Genomic DNA, 25,974 nt, shown 5'->3' with positions numbered 1-25,974 from the left:
ATAAGAAGTAGAGATGTTACCCATATCGAAAATAAATTATTTCCAAAATAATAATATGTTAACTCCGTAAAATCCATATTCTAACTTATTGGAAATATTTATAAAAAGCGCCTCAAATATATTTTATGAGTCACATTTCACTATTTCATCCAAGCTCCCATACTAAACACGCGTTTTGACGTTTGATAAAGAGTTGCCGATTTGATTCGTCCGCAACATCCCCATTGCCTATTTTTATCATCAATTTTTTTAGATCAATTGCTATAGTACAGTAAATAAAGCCGTTTTTTTCGTCAACCTCCCACTAAATTTCCGATCCAATTCCTTTTTTTTTAGGTTAAGGGTCACTAACTGACCATAAAACCAACCACTAGCTTATGCTCGCGACTTCGTCCGCGTGGACTACACAAACTTCAAACCCCTATTTCACCCTCTTAGGGGTTGAATATTCAAAAATCCTTTCTTAGCGGATGCCTACGTCATAATAGCTGTCTGCATGCCAAATTTCAGCCCAATCCGTCCAGTAGTTTGAGCTGTGCGTTGATAGATCAGTCAGTCAGACAGTCAGTCAGTCAGTCACCTTTTCCTTCTATATATATAGATTATTGTAGAGAGTAAAATTTTGCATCTTTTGTTTCCAGTAAACTTTTTTGTAAAACTTACCGTTTACGATTTATGACCGATTTAATGAACCGGGTTTTCCAATATTTTAAAAGTTTTTGGCCGAAATAGAAAAACCGGTTCATTTTTTTTTAATATCATAATTTTTTTATCATTCAATCGGCAATTTTGCTAGCGTTCTGGTTACACCCTGTATGTATGTTTTGATGTATGTGTAGTACCTATATTTATGTATAGTAGTAAATAACTGTCTACATAGAAATCTAAATATAACAATAAAGGACAAGTTATGTAAATTTTAAAATAAGATATTGTGACATTGTGACCCTATTAAAGATCACGAGTCATGAACTAAGATATAGCTACTGATATAATTATTTATTATTTGTAAGAAACCTGTACATTAATCAATAAATAAATAATGATAATTAATGAACTAAAATGATTATATATTTAACCCGACAAAGAGCTCCATTAAAGGGTAATCGATTCGTAAACTCAAGTTTCTAGACCCAGTAGGTGTGTCAGGACGGGAAAATTTGTAAGTGTCGATATTTTTTTAAAAATTCATTATAGGTAAACGCTTGACCATAATCACACCTGATGGAAAGTGATGATGTGGCCTAAGATGGGACGCGTTTACCCAGAAGAGACTTTCTAACGATATGAGATTATATTATTTTTTAAAAATTTAGCTCGATTTTGTTTAAGGGAAATCTGGAGAAATGTACGAGTACCTACCTAAGTTTGAATTCCCAGACAGTAAAGTGACCAAGATTATGTAGTGGTCAAGTTAGTATTTAGGTTATTGGCCAAGCATGGCTTATTAGTTATTCCCTTGGGCCAGCAAAATGTGTAGGGCTGCCAAACCCAACCAAACAAAGATAACTCTGTGTTTACATCTTATCTTAGTAGAATTATAGTAAGTACAGTAAAATTATATACTAGAACAAGCTTATAAGTTACGGGCAACTTCGTCCGCGTGGACTACACAAAGTTCAAACCCCTATTTTACCCCTTAGAGTTTGACTTTTCAAAAATCCTTTCTTATCGAAGGTCTATACGTCACAATAGCTATCTGCATGCCAAATTTGGGCCCGATCCGCCCAGTAGTTTAAGCTGTGCGTTGATAGATCAGTCAGTCACTTCACCTTTTCCTTTTATATATTTAGATTTAAGAAGAAAGAAGATATGAGTATACAATCTATAGTTTATAAAGAATTTCTGCATATGAAATCGCCAGATAGAGTTTTAATGTAATATTAACCAGTCTCGCCAGTACCTACTTAATTCGATAGGGGAGTATGTTTTTAATTTTTTTTAATTTTACAACACTGAACATCAAGTTCAAAACAGGGTTTACAGCCTTTTTATTTGGTACCTACTACAAAGAGTAATAGGTACTACACAGAGATCGTGTCTGAAACGGGTAATAGTGGGGATAGTTTTAATATTAAGCAGACTTGGAACGAGTATCTTTATATGAATTAAATGTTAACCGATAGACGAACCAATCTTATTTATCACAAGTATTAGTATAAGTGAAGAAGTGCAGCTAATTAAACTCACTATATTTAAAAAGTGACTGTCATAATGTAAATACTAGAAATAAAAATAAGCTTGTAATGCCCACCTCCAGGCTAAGTAAAGTTAGCAATTCATTTATTGGAAAATCTATAAGATTTTAAATTAAGCTTCCAGAAGACATATTGGAGATGTCTCTCAACAAGTTCAAAGTTTTCATAAAACGTAAACTAATTGAAAAATCCTATTACAATGTAAAGGATTATTTAAATGATAAGCAAGCTTGGGAATGAGTTGCTTAACGGATTGTGATAGTTCTAATAAGTTTCAATAATTTTGTAAAGTGGTGATAATAAAAAGAATACCCGGCTGAGTTTGTTGTGGGCTCTTCTCAGACCTGGGCGCGTTTGGAACCCTCGTAGCTTTAGTTTTAAGTTTGCGTAATAATTATCACCACTATATCTTAGAAATCCAACATCTGACTTTCAAAAAGAGTTATTAATTACCTATAAAAAAAAAAACTTACAGACTTTAAACTGGGCTTGTGATAACCCTACAGTTCTCTTAGTTTCTCCGGAGAGTCAGCATCAATGTAAGGTCAGCAAAGCGAACGAAGTTCAAAGGTACCTATTGTAAAGGGGTCAGTACCAACTGATGTGCTCTAGTAGGTAATAAATAGCATGGCTCACTAACTCCATTTAACGATATTCTGGATACATTGTAATGTAAATAAAGTGACATGTAAACTACTAAAGGAAACAATACATTGCAATAATCTGACTGTGACCTACATTAATCGCCTGGCTATGTTATTCTGTATTTTTTTCTAATTCAGATACAATTTAGCCTTTGACTGTAATCTCACCTGGTGGTAAGTGATGATGCAGTCTAAGATAGAAGTAGGCTAACCGAAGGGGTATGGCAGTTTTGATTAAAAACCCGTACTTACCCCTTTGGTTTCTATACGGCATAGCACCGGAACGCTAAACCGCTTGGCGGCACGGCTTTGCCGGTAGGGTTGTAACTAGCCGCAGCAGAAGCCTCCCACCAGACCAGACTAGAAATTCAGAAATTATAAAATTCCAAACGCCTGCCGAGAATCGAACCCGAGACCTCCCACTAACAAGACCACAGCGCGCTTCAAATTTCGCAATACAGGAAGCTATTATGACGTAGACATCCGCAAAGATTAAAGTTGGTTGCCGCTAGCTTTTATAAAATAACGTAGGTCTGCCGCTCCCTGGCTCTTAGTTCACTGGCTTTTCTCAATACATATTTTTACTTGTACATGTTTCATCTTGGTTTTAATACAAAAAATTAAATATCTATAACATTGAAATCTGCTTATAAAGAGAACTGCTTTTACTAGTGGCAATGCAATGTCAAAGGCAAGGCTGATATATTTATAAATTACTAGCTTAAGCCCGCGACTTCGTCCGCGTGGGCTACACAAATTTCGAACTCCTATTTTACCCCCTTAGGGGTTGAATTTTCAAAACTCATTTATTAGCGGATGCCTACGTCATAATAACCATCTGCATGCCAAATTTCAGCCTGATCCGTCCAGCAGTTTAAGCTGTGCTTTGATAAATCAGTCAGTCAGTCAGTCACCTTTTTCTTTTATATATTTTGATGTTTATATTCATAAGTAAATGAAATGTGATTTAGATGCCTAATGGCCAATGGGTCGTGACCGCATTATTGTGGCTAACCTTTGAGACGACATTGGAACTATTTGTACTATTGGAACTACTAGTATTTCTTATGGTGTACCTATCTGACTAGATAGTGCGAAATGACACCAAGTATAGTACTGATTAAATGCTTAATTAAATACTTATGTGTAGAACTAAAAATCTATCGGAATACGCAAAATTATTTTCGCACTTATTCCCAAAAAAAAAGGAATTTAATATTTGCCGGGTTTATTTGCATGACTATGTGAGATTCTTTATTCCACTTTGATTTTAACTAAAAGCCTGAACACATTTGGATGTCTGGGGTACCATTAGAATTATTTCTAGAATAGAAAATAATAATAGAAAATATGTTAACTTGTATTCGCAAAAAAATATTTCATTATATTCATTATGCAGCACAATCAGCCGTATTTTTGAACGCGAAGACTTGGAACATAGAAGCTCGATTTTTTAGCTTCAAGAAACCGTAAACCTATTTGATATTCATTTCGAATTGATATCTCCACACGTTTCCGAGAAAAAGTTCCTTAAAAGGCAGACAATTTTCCTTTTGAGGTGCGGAACCCTAAAAAATAGAGAAAATATAATGTATTTGTTCTAAAAGTATAAAGTGTCAATGGCTTAGTCAAAGTCAAAGTCAAATGATTTATTCAAAATAGGTAATAAACTACTCTTTTTGATAGTCAGATGTTGGATTAGTAAGATATAGTGGTGATAATTTTTTTTTTTTAACGAATATTAGCCATGTTAAATGACAAATATTCCCCTTTCCTCTCCAACTAAGCGTCAAGCTTGTGCTAGGAGTAGGTACGACAATAGTGCAACGGGCGGGGTTTGAACCGTCGACCTTTCGGTTTTCAGTCCACTCCTTTACCCGTTGAGCTATTGAGGCTCTGTTTTTACATTAATTTACATTAAATTTAATTATTACGCAAACTTATAATAATTACTTATAACGATCAATTTCCCTATTACTAAACAATAATAATTATAAATTACGACACGATCCGAGTCCATTGTCCTCTTAGCTCTATGGTCACACGCCACACGCCATAAAGGCTTAAAGTGGTATATAAAAATAACTCGTCGGTCAGGTATATGCTTACAAGATAACCAACTGTCCATCCAAGATGACACAACCCTTGATCATTGTAAGTTAAACATTACCAAATAATTAAATTAACTCACACTTGCACATACACTCTTTTAAACAAGTAACTTTTGAGATAGGGCAGTTTTCCTTTAGAGCTAGCGCGCACTACGGTGCTGTGATAATTTTCATTTTAATCTGTCAAAATCTGGTGCGTAATTAATTCCGCAGTGCGCGCAGTTCTATGTAGTTCTATAGTTTACAGATTTTGCAAAAATAAGTACGGAAATTTTCCGTGGTGCGCGCTAGCTCTAACTTAATGTGATTAATCCATAATATCCATATACTAATCCATAATGCAAACTAATATTATAAAATATGCAAAAGCGTGTCTGTCTGTCGGCTAGCTTTTCACGGCCCACCCGAATAACGAATTTTGACGGCATTTGGTACAGGGATAGCTTACATCGGGGACGGATATATGTTACTTTTTATCCTGGAAAATTAAAGCATTCCTACAGAATTATTAACAAACTAAATCCACGCGGATGAAGTCACTGGCATCATAGGAAAATCATTAAAAAAAAGTTAATTGATTAACATAAATCATTTGATGTAACTATAATAATTATTATGATGCAGTCTTTTTTGCAACAGTTTGCTAACAATGGTTTCATCTAGATAAGTAATAATTTATATTTCTATTTTTTGTAATCTAAAACAGAGATCTAATGTCTGAAATATTAAAGGTTATGGTGTAATAGTTTTAAATTAACATTGTATATATAATTAGTATTGGTAGCAATCATATTGTTAGTAGTTAATTGTAAGAATATAATATGTGTCATATAGTAAGCGCGGCAATTAATATTCTAATATAATATATTTTTTAATAAAAATAACGAGCAAACGATCACGTGGGTCACCTGATGTTAAATGATTACCGCCGCTCATGAACATTTGCAGCACCAGAGGAACCGCCAATGCATTGGCGGCCTTTCAGGCATTTGTTGAGCCGCACCTTTAATAAACCCATGTTGTAATTTTTTTTGTTTCAGCTCCTGGCAACCCTAGCCCTGGGAACAGCACTGCCTGTACCAGGATACTACCACTCATCGCCAATATATCAGTACGAATATCCAGTACATACAGTGCACAACATACACAGTGCCCCGTTGATTCACACCCCTGTGCATTCTCGAATAATTCACCCGATACATAGCGCTCCCCTGATACATATGCCTGTGCATTCTCGAATAATTCACCCGATACATAGCGCTCCCTTAATTCATACTCCTGTGCATTCTCGAATTATTCATCCTGTGCACAGTGGTCCAGTTGTGCACACACCTTTGCACTATGCGCCTCTTTATAATTATAAGTATAAATCCCATTACCACGTGTATTAAAATAAAATAAATATTAATTTATTATAATATTATTATTTTGTTTTATTGTTTTAGTTGCCCGATACATAGCGCTCCCTTGATACATACGCCTGTGCATTCTCGAATAATACACCCAATACACAGTGCTCCCTTAATTCATACTCCTGTGCATTCTCGAATTATTCATCCTGTGCACAGTGGACCAGTTGTGCACACACCTCTTTATAAGTATAAATCCCACTATAACGTGTATTAAAATTAAATAAATATTAATATATTTTATTATTTTAATTGCTTTGAATAGTACTGGTACCTTTGGTACTGTTGTTACCTTTAAGATAAGTCACCTAATTTTCACCTTTGAATAACAAAAACGGTTAATTCTGATTGCAAAGGGGCTGGCTAATTTTTTACGACAGTCTTCAGCGTAGAAATGTAAACAGTAGGTACTCTTGGCACGAGTCTACGAGGACATGATTCCTCATAATGATGGGAATGATGATGATGATTCATCATAATTATCAACTGATAGACGTTCACTGCTGGGCATAGGTCTCTTGTAAGGACTTCCTCATTCGTCTTGCGCCGCCTGAATCCAGCGGCTCCCTGTAACTCGTCTGCCCACCTAGTGGGGATGTTTTTCAATATATATAAAATAACATAGGTACCTATTTAATTTCCATTTTATTAAACGAGCTGTGTTTGAAATGAAATGAAAATTCAATAATATTTTATTTCACGAACTATTTCGCATGTGTTTATAAAATAAACTCATCTCTTATAAGTAGTAATTCTATAATTGATATCCAAATTCTACAAAAAAAACTGATTGGATTTAACAAAAAGGATTGGATTTTAAAAAACTATATCTCCTTACATATTTTGTTTGGTATGGTAATGTAGAATGGTAAACCTATCCCGGGAATGACAGTCTAATAAATCAAATCCAATAAAAAGTAAGGCCCCCATGGGAAAGCATCCGGAAAACTATTAATAAAACGCCTACATTTTCTGCCAACACGAGGCTACAGGTATAAATCGAGAATTCAATGACCTCCAACAATGTTAATAGTTACTTTTTGAATTGGAAATAAGCAGTGACATATTGTGCCCTAGATACTGAATATCGTGAAACTTTGCAAATCAGAAAACTATTATCGCTTTGTCGGCAGAACTTGTTATTGTTTAATAGCTTTTTCCTGCAATTTGGTCTGTGAGGCTCTAGGTTTATATTCCGTTAAAAATTCTCAAAGTAGTTCTTAGAGGCATGAGTGAGCACGACGCGCAGAGGCTTATCAAGAGTTTTACCTTTTATAATAACCAAACTGCAATATTAACTTGATTAGGGCACAATAATTGCTATTGCAACCACTCGATCAAAATGGCGACCTAAAGTACTAAGACCTCGAGTCGGAAGTCGGAACGAGACTCGACCGACTATTAAATGCTTTTTGTGTAAGAAATTAAAATTGTCATACATGCCCTGCCCATCGCTACTGAAAACAGTCCTTTCTACCTCTTTACACACAGTTCAATCAGCTCTACGCCCTACAGGCTAGGCTAGTAACGCAATTACCATACCTAATTAAAATTTACAAACTGCATTAAACATGTTGATTGGCTGTTTACCTTTAGTGTGGTTGCGATTACAAAGTAAACAAAGTGCTCGGGTCAGGAACGGGCCTCTGCTCCCGTAGAATGACAACTACACTGTGACGATTGCAATCACGACTGATTCGTCGACGCTTTCTCGCTATTTGCTAAAATGTATTGTTGCAGAAAGTGCCTACACTATTTTGAACAATGACAACAACATCAATATGATCTTGGAATGTAGTAATTAACATGAAAAATATTTTCCAGCAGAAATTACACTATTTTTAAGTTAAAAAATTGAAACATATCTTGTATATATTTTTATGTGATGTAATCACAAATTCATGGTTTTCAGATTTTTCCTCATATGTCTGCTGTAAGACCTACCTACCTGCCAAATTTTATGATTCTAGGTCAACGGGAAGTACCATGTAGGTTTCTTGACAGACAGACAGACAACAAAGTGATCCTATAAGGAATCCGATTTTCCTTTTGAGGTACGGAACCCTAAAAACATGACTGCCCGCCAAAAAGGAAGTAAAAAGATAAAAAAAACACATTTGAAAATGGCGCCATAAAGCCGCCATATTGACTTGACCTCCCCTGGCGCAGCAGCCGTGAGCATTGTGGTTTTATAAGTGAGAGGCTTCGATTTCCGGCAGAGGCAATTCTGGAATTCATTATTTTTAAATTGTCTCTGGTCTGGTCTGGAGGCTTCTACCAAGTTAGCCCGTTTCCATCTTACATTGAATCATCACTTTCCATCTAACGGTAAATCAAAAACTATTATGCATAAAAATAAATAAAATCTGTTTTAGAATGCACAAGTGAAGCCCTTTCATATGATACACAACCTGATATAATTATTTTACTTTGAAAATTGAAAACACTAATTATTAGTTTATGACCACAATTTAATATTTTTATGTGATGTAATCACAAATTCATGGTTTCAGATTTTTCCTCATATGTCTGCTGTAAGACCTACCTACCTGCCAAATTTTATGATTCTAGGTCAACGGGAAGTACCATGTAGGTTTCTTGACAGACAGACAGACAACAAAGTGATCCTATAAGGCATCCGATTTTCCTTTTGAGGTACGGAACCCTTAAAATCACATCATTTTATTACTACAGTCCAAGACCCTATTAGTGTAAAACTAGGAATAGGTACCAACAAAGGGTGTGATTTAAACGTTTCGCATTTCAGTCCGCCCCCCATACGACAACCTATTGAGACTTGCTTTATCCCACTCTAGAATTCCAAGACACAATCCGCCACAAACACGTTGAAAATGTCCCTCTAAACAGTTTTGCATCTAATAAACCAAAATCGCAGCAGCACAGTGTTTGCGCTCATTCACTTTGCAGTTTGCGCATTAACTCTGCGCGAAACGCAGACCACTACAGACAGGGAACTTTGTAAACTACAGCTTACGAAGTCTTTCAACGGTGTGAGATAGCGCGAGCATCGAGTAATGACAGTACAGTCTTGTGTATTAAGTTTTAAAACGCTGTTAAATATACGCACTTACGCTCACATTCAAAAAATCTTTCTTTGAAAAATACCTAGTAGTTCCCCTATGTATAATACGAGTAATAATAAGTAATGAGAAAAGTATACACACTGCTTATTTATGGCTTTTATTATTACAATCACACATTCAAATCGTGACAAGAACTTAGAAACTCGGAATTCTGGAGGTATAAATTAAAAAGTTCGCGTTGTGAGCAAACGTGTAACGTAGTTCTATTACCACTTCAATAACAACTGATTCGGCGCACTAATAGATTTTCCAGACGTTGGCGCGTACACACAATAGACACAGTCGGACTTGCAGCTCCTAATCACACAACAGATTTTACCCTAAAATCTAGACCCTTCGTGGTTTTTTGCTGTGTCTAAATTGGAATTGTTAAACATTCTATATGTTGGTAATTAAAAAAAAAAAAAGATCTGGGTATTTCGAACTTTCTTTTGTTGAGAAATCATTATGTAAGTCACCATGAGAGATCCTTGAAGCACGAGACAACATACTCGGTGAGAAGGGAGAAAGTAGTAATCTATATAATAGGTCTCGGTTTGGCTCAGTTTTTAGACTCCATGAGAAAGCAGCTTTAGTTTCAAGCTCAGAAATTCGTTCATTAGATTTGAAAGGGGCCCATTAGTGAGAAATCTTCGCTAATTGTTGGAGGCCAACGAACCTGCTACCTCCGAGTTGCGACTGTTTATCTAAAGTCTAAACGCATATCCTTTCAGTTTACTTTGATTATGATTTTAGGGTTTCGTTCAATTATTTCCTAGTATTAGATATTCTTTATTATTAACTACTAGGGTAATTCCGGGGGAGATGGCCTCATTAACTTTGAGGACTGATTGTCAATGAATCATAATAAATCAAACAATTACTTTAATCACAAACGAAACTTTAATTATCTCTGTTATCAAATATTAACAATAATCAGTCTTAAAATAAACAAAAGTAATCAACCTGGCACGAAATAAAAAACTTACGATTGCCCATCTCTCCCAGATTGTCCGGGTATGATGGCCATAGGAATCGGGGAGAGATAGCCAGTACTCTTTTTCCCTTTCCCTTTGCCCTTACGTCCTTTCAACTCCTTCTTTTTCTTATTGCCGCAGTCAGAGCACATATCCTCAAACTCCGTACAGTTTTCAAGCATCCAAAGCATACAAATATTACATTGCAGCCAGTCTTCGACGAGTTGGGTCTTGTGATAATTTTCTCCACAGGCTCTACAGTTATCTTCTTCGTTGTCTTCATTCTCACTTTCAGAAGTATCACAAAGGGAGAAGGGAACTTCTTCACAGCTACTGTCTGAGATCCTCCGAATGGCTTTGCGTTTTCTAACAATAGGCCATCTATCCCGATTGTCCGGGAGAGATGGCCATATGAATTAAAAAAAGAAACACGCAGCTATGATTTATAATTTATAGGTTAAAATGCGTGGAAACTTAATTACTTTACAATAACTGTGCTAAAACATGCAAATATTGTAAAATCTTTTTGCCACCACGTACTATGATAACCCCTTGCCTTATATGAAATGTTTAATCAAACAAAAAAGTGGAATTTACTTACATTTTCATGTACTTTTTTGACAAAAACTCACGGACACCTGTCGCCGGTCGCGAAAGGAAGCGTACTAAACTGATATTAGTGCCGTTTACTGTCTAATTGTCGATTTTTTATGTATTGGCCATCTCTCCCGTACGGCCATCTCCCCCGGAATTACCCTATATATACTTTTTGATTTTCCGGGATAGAAAGAGTAGCCTATGTTACTCTCCGTCCTTTCAACTATATCTATACCAAAAATCAAGTTGATTGGTTGCTTAGTTAGGACGTGAAGAAAAGACAAACAAACAAACAAACATACTTTCGACTCATTTTTTGCGCAATCGATCGGCCTGGCTGTCCAGCGTGGAAAAGCTGCCAGTATTTTGGGCACCATTTCACGTAGGCATGATTTGCAGTCATTAGATGATTAGATTTTATTTTCAATAAAAAAAAATTATAAAAATTCATTAAAAAAAGCTTCTAAATACCTACAAAATGTAAGAATCTTGCACGATGCGCACCTTATGGTGAGCACATCGTAACGCGTCAAGTAGAATTTTAAAATGACCTCTCTTCCGGTTGAGCTAATCTTAGGCACAACATACACCAGCAGAGTTGAAGCATCTCTTTCTTTATTACAAACTTTCAAAAGGCTTTATTTACTTTGGCATAACGTTAGTGGCGCACTACACACTTAGTCACGCTCAGGCGCAGCAAGGCAATATCTAAGTAAAAAGCTGTGAATAGTCTAGTTATTAAAGAGATTTGTGCGATTACTAAATCTAATTTTTCAGTGTTATGTACGATTTAAGCAATTAAATATCCCTTGCTTTAACGGTACAGGAAACATCGTGTGGAAACCTGTAGGTATGCATGGGAGTTCTTCTCAAAAAGTATGTTATCAATAGACTCGGGTCCACTCTACTCCATCTGTATGTGTCAGCCCTTAAGAACCAATTACCATCGTTCTTCTGCCTGTTAAACCTCCCGACATTTTGTAAATATTTGCAGACGACCAATCTGCTAATTGGCCGCCGCAATAATTAACCTGCGATTAACTAATTTACGACCGACTCGCGGGCGACGGCCGTGGGGACACGTCATCATAACAGCTGTGTCACCAGGCAAGGTAGCTTGGATATATAATCACACGGCTTTACTCACGGAAACATTTCATATCATTTTTATAAAAAAGTTTTTTAAGAAACATCCATACAAACCTGTACATTTTATTTTATTTAAAATTATTATTTGGTGTACTTTCATCTTAAAATAAAAGAATTTAGTTTATTTAAAGTAAAAAATTATATCGATGCTATATCATATCGTGATAGTAGCGATGCAAAATCATAATTGTTACGTGGGTGAAGGTACCTATACGACTAGCGGAGTATCGCGACTGTATATCTACTGAATAGACATGTGTCCGCTATAGCTTAACGTAACTGAAAACCGCTGCCGTGCCTATAGCGTACCGTAGCGTTATTGTCGTAGCTAACAACGGTTATCAGCTATCATCTATGACGAACCACCTGACAACGCAACGCTGCCAACTGGCAACTGACAATGCATTGTTTGATTTTTTGGTAACTAGAAACGCAATAATTATGCCTTCTCTTTCTTTCTAAGTGTTTCCTCACTGAAAGCTGAGAAGGAGCGGTTATTGGCTACCGGCTTAGTAACTAAGAACTTGATAAACCAAAGCCGACCTTATCTCTATTACGCTAAGGCGTAACTGTACAAGTACTTGTCCATTACACTTTGATCTATCAATCTTATTACAGATAGCCTTAGAGTAATAGAGATAAGGTCCTCTTTGGTTTATCAATCTTCGTGAAATGTTTTTGGTTAACTGAACTGTGGCAAACTATCCGTGCAGGCGTCCACTATAGTTTGATTTATGTCAATGATCATTATAATTAAACTTTGCTGCTATGAACTTAAGGTTGTGATTACTTCACGATATTCATGAAAGTAAAATTGGTTTTATTTTAGTGAAATATGCGCGCGCTAGCTATGCAGATGGTATTGATACGGCAGCTAGCTTAGTTACTACAACGGAAACTGTTGCGCGTCAACTCTGATACCGATATTCGGCAACTGTTATCAATATCGGTATTGAAACTAAATAACTGTTGGATAACCGTTGTCACAAATAGCCAATAACGCCCATCTTTACTACTGAATCGCTGCATAAAGTCACCGTGGGTAACCTCCCTTAGCCGTATAAAACTAGATGCGATACCGTCCTATTTCCAAAAAGCGATTACATAGTACCTACATAAAAAGTTGAGTTACCGCTAAAAACGTGGAATATTTAAAAAATTGTTTCTAAAAAGATCGCTACGCAGGACCAAGATTTTTATTTACTTTTCAGTTTGATTTGAAAATAATTAATTTGAAAACTTGACAAAAAGTTTTTACTTTAGCCAGAAATGTGTCTGAGGATAATAAAGTGTTATTAAAATTGTTAAATGATTATCAGTTTTAATTAATCTGGCTAACTCTGACCTAATCAGCTATCAAGATAGCCTCTAAATAATGGCTTTATCTTCAAGGGGACTTTGAAACTTCATTACAACCATATTTAATAAAGCCTTAGATTTTTTTATTTCTTACCATTTTCATTGTATCTACCTGTTTCATGACTTTTTATTCGATGATATTAGCTAGCGTTTGGCTGAGATCTAATTTGATAATTTAAGTGGTGGTATCCACACTCCACAGCAAAGCAAAAGAGTGACCAAAATCAAAACAAAAACAAGTATTAGGTATACTTAGATAATTTTTAGGGTTCCGTACCTCAAAAGGAAAAACGGAACCCTTATAGGATCACTTTCTGTCCGTCTGTCTGTCCGTCTGTCTGTCTGTCAAGAAACCTCAAGGGTACTTCCCATTGATCTAGGGGAATGAATCATGAAATTTGGCAAGAAGCTACGTAGGTCTTACAGCAGACATGAGGGAAAAATCTAAAAACCATGAATTTGTGGTTACATCATAAGAAAAAATTTAATTGTGTTCATGAGCAAATATTGCTATTTGCAACTTTCACAGAGAGATTACTGTAGCAAGTGGGTTTATTTTTAGACATAATAGTTTTTGGATATCGTGTAAAATGTCGCTTAATATGATTGTAGTACGGAACCCTCAGTGCACGAGACTGACTCGCACTTGGCCGGTTTTTTTCGGTCAGTGTAAAAATTTAAAACATCTAAGTTCAACGTAAAACATGGAATTCGGATTTCGGATTCAGTAAGCGTTAGTAATCTATAATTATATAAAAGGAATAGGTGACTGACTGACTGACTGACTGAATGACTGACTGATCTATCAACGCACAGCTCAAACTACTGGACGGATCGGGCTAAAATTTGGCATGCAGATAGCTATTATGACGTAGGCATCCGCTAAGAAAGGATTTTTGAAAATTCAACTCCTAAGGGGGTGAAATAGGGTTTTGAAATTTTGTAGTCCACGCGGACGAAGTCGCGAGCATAAGCTAGTCCATTAAAAGATGAAGTGCCAGATATATCCCGGAAATCTAATCCGCAAAGTAAAAACGGCAAAGTAATCCATCTGCGCTTCGCTAGTGACTGCACGCGAATCCACCCCTGGGACTCGATATACATTATAGACTATAGTGCACGTGCTATGTGCATGATTTGAGATTTTAGGTCATAGATTTTTCAAAAAAAAAAACTGTATTCTTAGTATTAGTTCCCCCGGGATTTCAAAAACCTAAATCCACGCGAAAGAAGTCGTGGGCATCAGCTAGTATGAAATAGCACACACCATATACCAGACAGTTATTTCCTGTATTTTCTTATCCATACAAATAAAACCAGCCAAGTGCGAGTCAGGCTCGCGCACCGAAGGTTCCGTACTGCAGTTGTACTTTTTCGACGTTTTGCACGATAAATCAAAAACTATTATACATACAAATAAACAAAAATCTGTTTAGAATGCACAAGTAAAGCACGGTTTTCGGATTTATTCCTTTACTTGTACTATAAGACCACCACCACCAAATTTGGCTCATCTCTTTTGGCCTTCTGTTATAACTAGATCTAAATTTAAATAATAATTATGTATTTACGCTGTTGATTACTTTCAAATAAACAAAATAAAAAATAAATAAATAAAATTTCATGGTTCTAGGTCAACGGAAGGTACCCTATAGGTTTTCTTGACAGACAGACAGACAACAAAGTGATCCTATAAGGGTTCCTTTTGAGGTACGGAACCCTAAAATAGGTCTCGGATTTCCGTATTTTCTTCATTAGAGACGACACGACCTCGACATAGGCGGCTAGCAAAGGTCTGCATCTCTACAGGACCAATTAATTCATTCTCTGTTCATACATCGCGACCCGATCGCCGAGTAATGTGTCTTTAAACCTATATACAGGCTGCTTCGATATTTAATAATGAAAATGCCAAGGAGGATGATGCCTTATGGTGTAAAATAGGTAAAATATGTAATTATTAAAATGTTTTATTTATAACTAGCTCATGCACGACAACTTCGTACGCGTGGATTTAGGTTTTTAAAAATCCTGTGGGAAGTCCTAAATGTTCCGGGATAAAAAGTAGCCTATGTCCTTCCCCGGGTTGCAAGCTACCTCTGTACCAAATTTCGTCAAAATCGTTTGAACGGTTGAGCCGTGAAAAGCTGAAGTGACAGACACATTTTCGCATTTATAATATTACTAGCTTATGCTCGCGACTTCGTCCGCGTGGACTACAAAATTTCAAACCCCTTTTTCACCCCCTTAGGAGATGAATTTTCAAAAATCCTTTCTTAGCGGATGCCTACGTCATAATAGCTATCTGCATGCCAAATTTCAGCCAGATCCGTCCAGTAGTTTGAGCTGTGCGTTGATAGATCAGTCAGTCAGTCAGTCAGTCAGTCAGTCACCTTTTCCTTTTATATATATATATAGATTAGTATGGAAATTTAAACATAATTCTAAAATGGGTCATACAACCATATTAAAATTTTAAAAATCCCTTTCTAACAAAAAATAATTCAAAATTTAACTTTTAACTTTCCCCACGTTATTTTACAATTAGGTACAATTTATTAGGCGTGTTTTTCATAATGTTTTCCAACTTCGATACATTTTTGAAATGTAAATTAAAAGCAAGAAAAGAAAATTGCGGAAAAATTGTGATTAGGTAAATAATATGATACCCAAAGAAAGTTTAGGAATCCCGTCAAGCTTAAATATTTTTTCGATAAACCTAATGGAAAGTCCCGCGTTTCTAAACGAAAAGCGTGTTTATCTAGAAACGATTTAGCTTAGTAGACAACTTTTTGTGCATGAGTCAGTCTAGAAATAACTATAAAGCATATAAATTTATATCGCTAGAAATTTAGCTATGCTTTCAGGGTGGTGAAGAAAAACCGGACAAGTGTGAGTCGGACTCGGACACGAAGGGTTCCGTATACCTAACAGTTTTATGTAGAACACCAGTCATCTATGTGTATGTGAATTAGAAAATTATTTATTTTGATGACTTAACGACATTCACGGTTTTTAGATTTTTTTCTTTACTTTACTTTACTGTGCTATAAGATCAACCTACCTGCCAAATTTCATGATTCTAGGTCAACGGGAAGTACGGGAAGAACGGGGGGTAAGGGGGTGCGCTAACATCTTAGCACCCCAAATGTCAACCTCACCTGCACGTGGTGCCCCCTGCCGCCTGCGAATCAGCGGACGAGGATATGACGACCGAAGAATGGCGGGATAACCATTCCATATGGCTTGGCTTTAAATAATATAGACCAGAGACGGGCAGCAGCGTCACTGGTGCGAAATAGCCTACAGCCCTGCGCTGACCACCCCGCTTGCCCAGCGTGGTCTGTACGGGCACTACTTCTAATGAGCAGCGCCAACAGACAAAGGCCCCCAGTTCCCGGCAGCCCTGCTATTCCCGATTAAGGTGGTGGAGAGCGGTTGGATGAGGAAGGCGGAGGACCGTGTTTGGTGGCGCGCTCTTGGAAAGGCCTATGTCCAGCAGTGGACGCAAACAGGCTGATGGATTGGATTGGATTGGGAAGTACCCTATAGGTTTTCTTTGCAGACACGACAGATGGTTAACGGACTGACCGACAGACAGACAACAAAGTGATCCTATAAGGGTTTCTTTTTTCCTTACAAATCCAACAACCGACCATCAAATTGTCGCACGTATAATAAGTACATAAATAATAATGTCACCTGTTAAAATATATGTGTATGTGCATGTGTGTATATCCATATATGTATGTATATACATATATGTGTATATATGTATATGTATTATATGTTCTTTGTTTTTAACATTAAGTTATTTTATTATAATATAGTAATAGTATTATTTCTAATTTTGTTTTATGACTAAGTAGGCATGATGTAATGCGCAGACGTACGCATTGAGGGTCAAACCTCTGTGGTTTTTTTACAATGCGTACTACCTATTATATGTAAATTTTCTTGTGTGTTAATAATAATAAAAAAAAAAAAAAAAAAAAAAAAAAAAAAAAAAAAAAAAAAAAAAAAAAAGTGTAGTTTATGAGCTACTAGCTGATGCCCGCGACTTCATTCGCTTGGATTTAGGTTTTTAAAAATCCCGTGGGAACTCTTTGATTTCCCGAGATAAAAGGTAGCCTATCTTACTCTCCAAGTCTTTAACTATACCCCATGCAAAAATCACGACTATCCGTTGCTCCATTGCGATGTGATTGAAGGACAAACCAACAAGCCAACAAACTAACAAACCAACAAACAAACACACTTTCGCATTTATAATATGGGTACTGATAATATGGGTACTGATTTTGAATAAAATATTTGACTTTGACTTTGACTTTTTAAGGTACGGAACCCTAAAAATGTGGGTATAACGACCATTGGTGTACGGAGAAAGGGTGGAAAAACTTTGTAGTAAAATGCTTTACTGCTACGGAGACCATTGTCTTAGAAAGATAGTGTTTACCAACAAAATCACTACCGATCTAACATTTTACATGAAAAATAAAATGTTCGCCAATTTTCTCTCTTCATTACTGGGGGTCATTACCCCCTTTATATCTTCACTTTTAAATATATAAAAGGAAAAGGTGACTGACTGACTGACTGATCTATCAATGCACAGCTTAAACTACTGGACGGATCAAGGCGAAGTTTGTCATACTGATAGCTATTATAACGTGGCTAAGAAAGGATTTTTAAAATTTCAAAAGTTCAACCCCTAAGGCGGTAAAATAGCCTCAATTTTGAGCCTCAATAGCTCAACAGGTAAAGGAGTGGACTGAAAACCGAAAGGTCCACGGTTCAAACCCCGCCCGTTGCACTATTGTCGTACCTACTCCTAGCACAAGCTTTACGCTTAGTTGGAGGGGAAAGGGGAATATTAGTCATTTAACATGGCTAATATTATTTATAAAAAAAAAAAAAAAAAAAAAAAAAAAAAAAATAGGCGTTTAAAATTTGAATAGTCTATCCGGATGAAGTCGCGGGTATGAGCTAGTATTTTATATAATATTTAGAAGATTTCTACATAATATTTCTATCGTCTTATCTGTCCCCGAAACCGTTACTCACTCCAGTACCCGTAGTACAAGATTTTACGTCTCACCAAACCAAACCAAACCAAATTCGAGAGTCGAAATACTTCCGCGTTACAGTAAACTGGATCTTAAATGCCTTGTTTTAAAGTTCAAGTTTGTCTACACTTCTACAGCCAGCGCTCCAAGCGGAAACATTGCGAAATTAAAATCAGTGGCATTGAATATTTGACTTCAATTCAAGGCTGTTTAGGTCCATTTTACTGTAACGCGGAAGTATTTTGACTCTCGAATTTGGTTTCGTTTGGTGAGACGTAAAATCTTGTACTACGGGTACAGAGCACGGGTCTCGTCTCAGAGTGAGAAGGGTTTTTGGCCATAGTCTACCACCCTGGCCATGTTCGGATTGGTAGACTTCACACACCTTTGAGAACATTATGGAGACCTCTCAGGCATGCAGGTTTCCACACGATGTTTTCCTTCACCGTTAAAGCAAGTGATATTAATTTAATTAATTCAAAGTTAAAACACACATAACTCCGAAAAGTTAGAGGTGCGTGCCCCGGATCGAACCCCCGACCTCCGATTAGAAGGCGGACGTCCTAACCACTAGGCTATCACAGCTTCGCACCGTCGTTTTTATTTAATTTTAAAAAGTAAAGCCAATTTATAAAATCAGCCTGTACATACCGCGTTTTAGTCTCACACTCAGGTTGCGCGTTGCCTAACAACAGAGTAAGGATTTATTACAGATATTTAGCCTAGAGAATAAAGCCTAGGACCTATAAAAGGGCTAGGACTAACCGCTCAATACACAAGTCTAGTCGACTTCCTTCAACCGCACGGTTTCCTTTAAACATTACAAAATGATTAAACTGGTGAGTTTTACTACAATTATCTATTTTATTATTGTAAAATAAATACAATTGAAAAACATGAATTCATTAGAGAATCATCATTTTGATTGCAAATGTTATCAGAAACAATTAATTACTAGCTGACCCACCCCGGCTTCGATCGGGTGGAATTCAGAAAATAGAGGTGGGGGTTGAATTTCCAAAAATCCTGGAACACGTATTTCTTCATTGGTAACCGAAAACCCAAATACCAATTTTCATGCAAATAATTTGAAAAATGACGTACTTTCGTACAAACTTTCATCCCCTATTTAACCCACTTAGGGGTAGAATTTCGAAAAATCCTTTCTTAGTGGATACCTACTCTTTACAAAGAACACACCCTCAAAATTTCATGTCTCTAAGACCAGCGGTTTAGGCTGTGCGTTGATATATATGTCAGTCAGTCAGTCAGGACTTTGAATTTTATATATACAGATTATTACGATGATGATGATGATTAAAAAAGATGAATTTTAAAAACCATCAATTATTCTGTGAATTTTAAGTCCAACAAAGTGTCAAGTTTAGTTGAGAAGTTTTCCCAGCGCTCTCCATACAAATGTAGTTTGGTTCTCATTTGAATACGCGATAGGTCGAGATGACAATCGGGGTATGAGGCGGGGGGACGCTCCGCACACCCGCACGTCTCCCGCGCTATCCCGATATGTCAGATTTTATACTTTGACGTAAGATTTTTAGTTATGTCCCAAAGCCACCATGAACCAAACTTCATAGTCGCTGATCGTTCCTTCTTGTGCTGAGGGCAATACGCAGAGAAACTTTTAGTTTTTATAAAATAACGAAGGTCTGGCACTCGCTGGTTCTCTCTCTCAATAACCTTCGAGTACCGAGTAATTCAATGTGCTTAGCTCACGTATAATAATAATATATACAATAAACATCAGTTACATTACAAATACCTATCTAAAAAAGTCTTTGGTTCAAGAAATACTTAAATCTTAATAATAATGGAAATATCAAATTCACTACCACGGTCCAGGGTGGGGTTTTGGGTTGAACAAATATTGAATTTCATAATAGTCTTATTCAATTTACTGTAACGACCAATTTTCTTCCACGAACTGAAAATTATTTCTGAGAGAGAATTTTTGTGCTAATTTCGTTCACAGCTCGTTTTTCATTCGCAGCTATAAGTCTGTCAGATCCAATCAGCAATAAGTACCTAGAGGTGTAATGTATTATTTTTATCAAAAAATTATGGGAAAAAACCAGCCAAGTGCGAGTCGGACACGAGCACGAAGGGTTCCGTACCATCACTACCCCTATTATAAATGCGAAAGTGTGTTTGTTTGTTTGGTTTGTACTTTGTTGGTTTGTCCTTGAATTACGTCGCAACGGAGCAACCGATTGAAATGATTTTTGCATGGGTATAGTTAAAGACCTGGAGAGTGACATAGGCTACTTTTTATCCCGGAAAATCAAAGAGTTCCCCCGGGATTTTAAAAACATAAATCCACGCGCGTACGAAGTCGCGGGCATCAGCTAGTTATCGATAAAAATGGCCAAAAATCACGTTTGTTGTATGGGAGCCCCCTTAAATATTTATTCTATTCTGTTTTTTAGTATTTGTTGTACCTAAATTACAACTTGTAATAGCGGCAACAGAAATACATCATCTGTGAAAATTTCAACTGTCCACCGTGATACGGTTCATGAGATACATCCTGGTGACAGACAGACAGCGGCGTCTCAGGGTCCCCTTTTACCCTTTGGATAAGGAACCCTAAAAATGCTAAAAGTCCAACAAACTTGTCCTCAACCTACAATTTGGATACCTTCTCAGCTGTTAGCCCAGATCTAAACCTACTTATTTCTATACTATAATTATTATTTACTATTTTTAGGGTTTCGTACCTGAAAAGGAAAAAGGAACCCTTAGGATCACTTCGTTGTCTGTCGTGTCTGTCAAGAAAACCTATAGGGTACTTCCCGTTGACCTAGAATCATGAAATTCGGCAGGTAGGTAGGTCTTATCTAGCACAAGTATAGGAAAAAATCCGAAAACCGTGAATTTGTAGTCACATCACAAAAAAAATTAAAATGTATTCATGAACAAATAATTAGCATTTTCAACTTCCAAAGTAGGATTAATAGTGGTGTACCTACAATAAAAGTATATTCATTCATTCATTCTTTCATAAAATTTTATTATTATGTGTTACAGACAATCCTCCTAGCCATCGTGGCCATCGCGCACTGTGGTGTGATAGCGCCCATAGTACCCGTTGCACACCCTGTAGTGGCCCACCACGTAGCTCCCGTGGTCGCTCACCCAGTGGTCTCCCACAGTGCGGTGGTGCACCCGGCGCCCATCGTGCACGCGCCCATCGTCCACGCCGCGCCCATAGTGCCCGTGGTCAAACACCATGTTGCGCCCATTGTGGCCGTGCACCACCATTAAATTGGAGTGAAACATTGTGATCTTATTGTGATAGTAAATATTATAATATATATTTTTTTATAAATATTGTAGTTTTTTTATAATCATCTGTAAACAAGCAATTTTTTAATATTTCTGTGGTTCCAAATCAAAAAAGAATGAATTAAAAATTTAGATTTTAAGTTGGTGCACATTGGTAATGTTATTATTCTTCCACGACGTTATTTTTTAGTTGGAAGGTATAAAGCCGGTGTCCACCACGCTGACCAAGTGCGGATTTAACAATCTTTGATTTTTAAGTAAAATAAAGTCATCAAAAGTCTATTACTTTTGATGACTTTATTTTACTTTCAGAATATTATGGAAAATTTTAGGTTTAACTTTGGAACGTAGGAACGTCACGATTGATTCTTCCCTTCCCCTTAAATTCTTAATTGTATAAAACGCGCATTAACTCCTAAAAGTTCTAAGAGGTGCGTACCTCCCCGGTATCAAATTGGATACCCCCTAACAGGAGGTAGAAGCCACTTAACCACTAGTGCCTTTTTCACTTTTTACTATTCTACTCTATAGATGCTGGTAACTAAAGTATTAATTTATAATTTTTCTATCTCCTCCTAAGGACATAGATCCCTTTGTGATTCTTATCGCCTCTTATAATACTGAAATATCAAATAATAGATATTGCTATTTTATTTCTACAGGAGTATATTTTTTTTGTGTGTTTTTACTTTTTAAAATTAATTAAGTTCAGTTAGTCTTGTATAAATCCGTAGTAATATCTTGTATAAATTAAAGCCCGTGTCAATGACACCGTCATCTGTGCCCGGAATACGAAATGGGGCATATTGCACGCGAGATAAATCTCTGCTAATGTCCTATACCTAATGTGATTTATGATAATATATTACTGGGAATATCTAAAACTCATATTTTAACGAATCCTATCGTTTGGCCAAAGGTGTGTGACGTCTACCAATCCGCACATGGCCAGCGTGGTAGACTATGGCCAAAACCCTTCTCGCTCTGAGAGGAGACCCGTGCTCTGTAGTGAGCCGGCGATGGGTTGATCATGATGATGATGATGACACACCTTTGAGAACATCATGGAGAATACTCAGGCATGCAGGTTTCCTCAAAATGTTTATTTCACCGTTAAAACAAGTGATATTTAATTTCAAAGGCATAGGTATAAAAGTTAGAGGTGCGTGTCCGGGATCGAACCCCCCGGGCCCGATCTCCCTAATAGGATGCGGTCGTCCTAACCACTAGGCTATCACAGCTTTTACCAATATACCTACAGTCCTACACGTAAAATAAAATTAAGAAATGGTCTTGTGTCTGCGCTAACCTAAAAATTCAAGGCTAAGCCTGTACAAAGTCACTCGTTCCTAAAAAAGCCCTAATAAAATTAACAAGCCCTGATAAGTGTTTGCGGATGGAAATTGAAAACCAATTTGGTTATATTTGGGTCAGAAGTACGATGCGGGTGATGTGAGGGAAAATAGAATTCTTTTCGCGAGCTTTCCATGCCAATTTTCCTGCTTTGTTATTTTATCTTCGAGTCTCTACTTGGGAAATGAATGGGGTTTTGTTAGTTTACCATCGTATTTTTCTTGGAGGCTGTTATTTCATTTTTTTTTGTTGTAGTACTAGCCTGTAACTGGCTACTATGCTACATGAAGATGATTTTCTCATGAGGAAAAAAAGCAGTCAACAGCGAATCGGACGCGCACACGAAGGGTTCCGTGCCATCGTACATTTTTTTTGGGATGTAAATACAAATTCACCGTTTTTGGATTTTTTACCTTCACTTGTGCTATAAGACCTACCTGAACCAGCCTTTCATGTTTCTACGTCAACGGAAAGTACCCCGTAGGTTTCTTGAGAGACATGACAGACAGACAGTAAAGTGATCCTTTAAGGGTTCCTTTTTTTCTTTTGAGGTACGGAACCCTGAAAAGAGTTTGATGCTGTGCTACTTCGTAGTTCTCACTCTTCTGCACCACTGCAAATTTTGATTAAAAAAACCCTTCGAGTTGTACAAAACTAAAATTCACGCCGATGAAGCCGCGGGCATAACTTAGTCTAAATATTAAAAGGAAAAGGTGACTGACTGACTGATCTATCAACGCACAGCTGCTGCTGGACGGATCGGGCTAAAATTTGGCATGCAGGTAGCTATTATGACGTAGGCATCCGCTAAGAAAGGATTTTTGAAAATGTTACGTGTACATTCTAAAACAGATTTTTATTTATTTTTATGCATAATATTTTTTGATTTATCGTGCAAAATGACGATAAAATACCACTGAAGTACGGATCCTTCGGTGCGCAAGCCTGACTCGCACTTGGCCGGTTTTTTTTAATGTTATGTAGCCAGTAACACTTATGCCATCAAGAAGAATTCAATGATGTAACATTCCTTAAGGGGGTGAATTAATAGGGGTTTGAAATTTGTGTAGTCCACGCGGACCAAGTCGCGAGCATAAGCTAGTTTATGACAAAGCCACAGGTACAACAAAAGTAATAAAATAAATCTCTTACACAATAAGTTTATATAGATCGTTGTAAACACCTGGCTCAGCTATATTTTTACCTGAAAAACTCCCTTTCAGGACAATAACCTTTGAAACTTCTAGTTTATGAAAACACTAAAGCTATCACAATTGAAAGGTAAATGTATGGAGAGAGACCATTTTAATTATACTCGTGACTAGAATGTTGTAGTTTAGCTGCAACTAACGACTACCCTCTGTGTGTGCTGTGAATTTAATTATTAGGTCTTTGTCAAGGATATAAAGTAGTTTTAAGTTAATGTTTCTTTGATGTCCGGTGGCATTAAGAGCCCCCTTTATACTAACGTTTCTCCAGCGTAGGTGTTCCCTGAATGTCTGACGTTGCAACTTTTTTTTTATTCAGATAAAAGTTAGCCCTTGACTGCAATCTCACCTGGTGGTAAGTGATGATGCAGTCTAAGATGAAAGCGGGCTAGAAGGGGTATGGTACTTTTTGTTTTAGTTAAACCCACACCCATTTGGTTTTTACACGGCATCGTACCGGAATGCTAAATCGCTTATCAGCACGGCTTTACCAGTAGGGTGGTAACTATAACCACGGCCTAGACCTCCCACCAGACTAGACTGGTTTAGACATTTCCTAGAGCCTCGATAGCTCAACGGTTAAAGGAGCGGTCTGAAAACCGAAAGGTCGCTGGTTCAAATCCCACCCGTTGCACTATTGTCGTACCTACTCCTAGCACAAGCTTTAGAGGGGAAAGGGGAATATTAGTCAGCAATTAACTTGGCTAATATTCTTTTAAAAAACAAAATATCCCCGCCAGGAATCGAACCCCGGACCTCCCACTAAAAGACCACAGCGCTTACCACTGTGCTAGGGAGGTCGTTAAAAATATGAAAATAACTGCCGTACTCAGAGTCGCTAATCGTTACTTAAGATTGAGTTAAAACGAGACAGATTTATGTGAAAGATATAGCTCTGTCACGTTTTAACTAAACTTAAGTAACGATTAAGGGACTCTGAGTACGGCAGTAAGTATTTAAAATAAGAAAATAAGATATACTTAGTTTTCTATTTATACGATAATTTCTGAAACAAAATAGGTGCACCCATTTATAACATCATAAGCAGATGTAAAATGCGGACTGGCATTCATACAAGTTAGTGAATGTAATGAAAATTTGTCTACGTGACTGGAATTAATTCTGGCGTCTCTAGAGCTTACAGATTTACTCTCTGCAGTGCATTACCTACGCTCCCCTATTGAAGCGAATATTTCCATGTTTTCAACGGGATTTCATGCACTTCTATTGAATAGATAAAATTGTAGTGCTAGAAAAAATGTTATACACTGAAACTTTTAGAAAAATTGAAAACAGGTTTTGGGTCAATTACGGTTTTGAAAAATGTGTTAATTTTGAAGAATCACATTTCTATGACGACTTCCCTGGCGCAGTGGTAAGCACTATGGTCTTATTAGTGGGAGGTCCCGGGTTCGATTCCCGGCAGGGGTTTAGAGTTTTATAATTTCTAAACTAGTCTGATCTGGTGGGAGGCATCGGCCGTGGCTAGTTACCAACTTAACAACAAAGCCGTG

At 37.0% G+C, this 25,974-nt stretch overlaps 2 protein-coding genes across 3 annotated transcripts in view; one reads left to right on the top strand and one right to left on the bottom strand.

Moving 5' to 3' along the window:
• Positions 1-25,974, bottom strand: part of LOC117985681 (neuropeptide SIFamide receptor-like) — a 185,762-nt gene that overhangs the window by 69,890 nt on the left and 89,898 nt on the right. The window lies entirely within an intron of this gene.
• LOC117985684 (cuticle protein 16.8) lies at positions 19,362-21,942 on the top strand. The gene is made up of 2 exons (XM_034972446.2): positions 19,362-19,435; positions 21,642-21,942. Exons 1-2 carry the CDS (start codon positions 19,424-19,426, stop codon positions 21,876-21,878), a joined length of 249 nt encoding a protein of 82 aa, XP_034828337.1. The 5' UTR covers positions 19,362-19,423; the 3' UTR covers positions 21,879-21,942.

The sequence above is a fragment of the Maniola hyperantus genome, chromosome 10 (genome assembly GCF_902806685.2).
Source record: "Maniola hyperantus chromosome 10, iAphHyp1.2, whole genome shotgun sequence".
Taxonomy (NCBI): Eukaryota; Metazoa; Arthropoda; class Insecta; order Lepidoptera; family Nymphalidae; genus Maniola; species Maniola hyperantus.
This window is presented reverse-complemented; position numbering and strand designations above follow the sequence as displayed.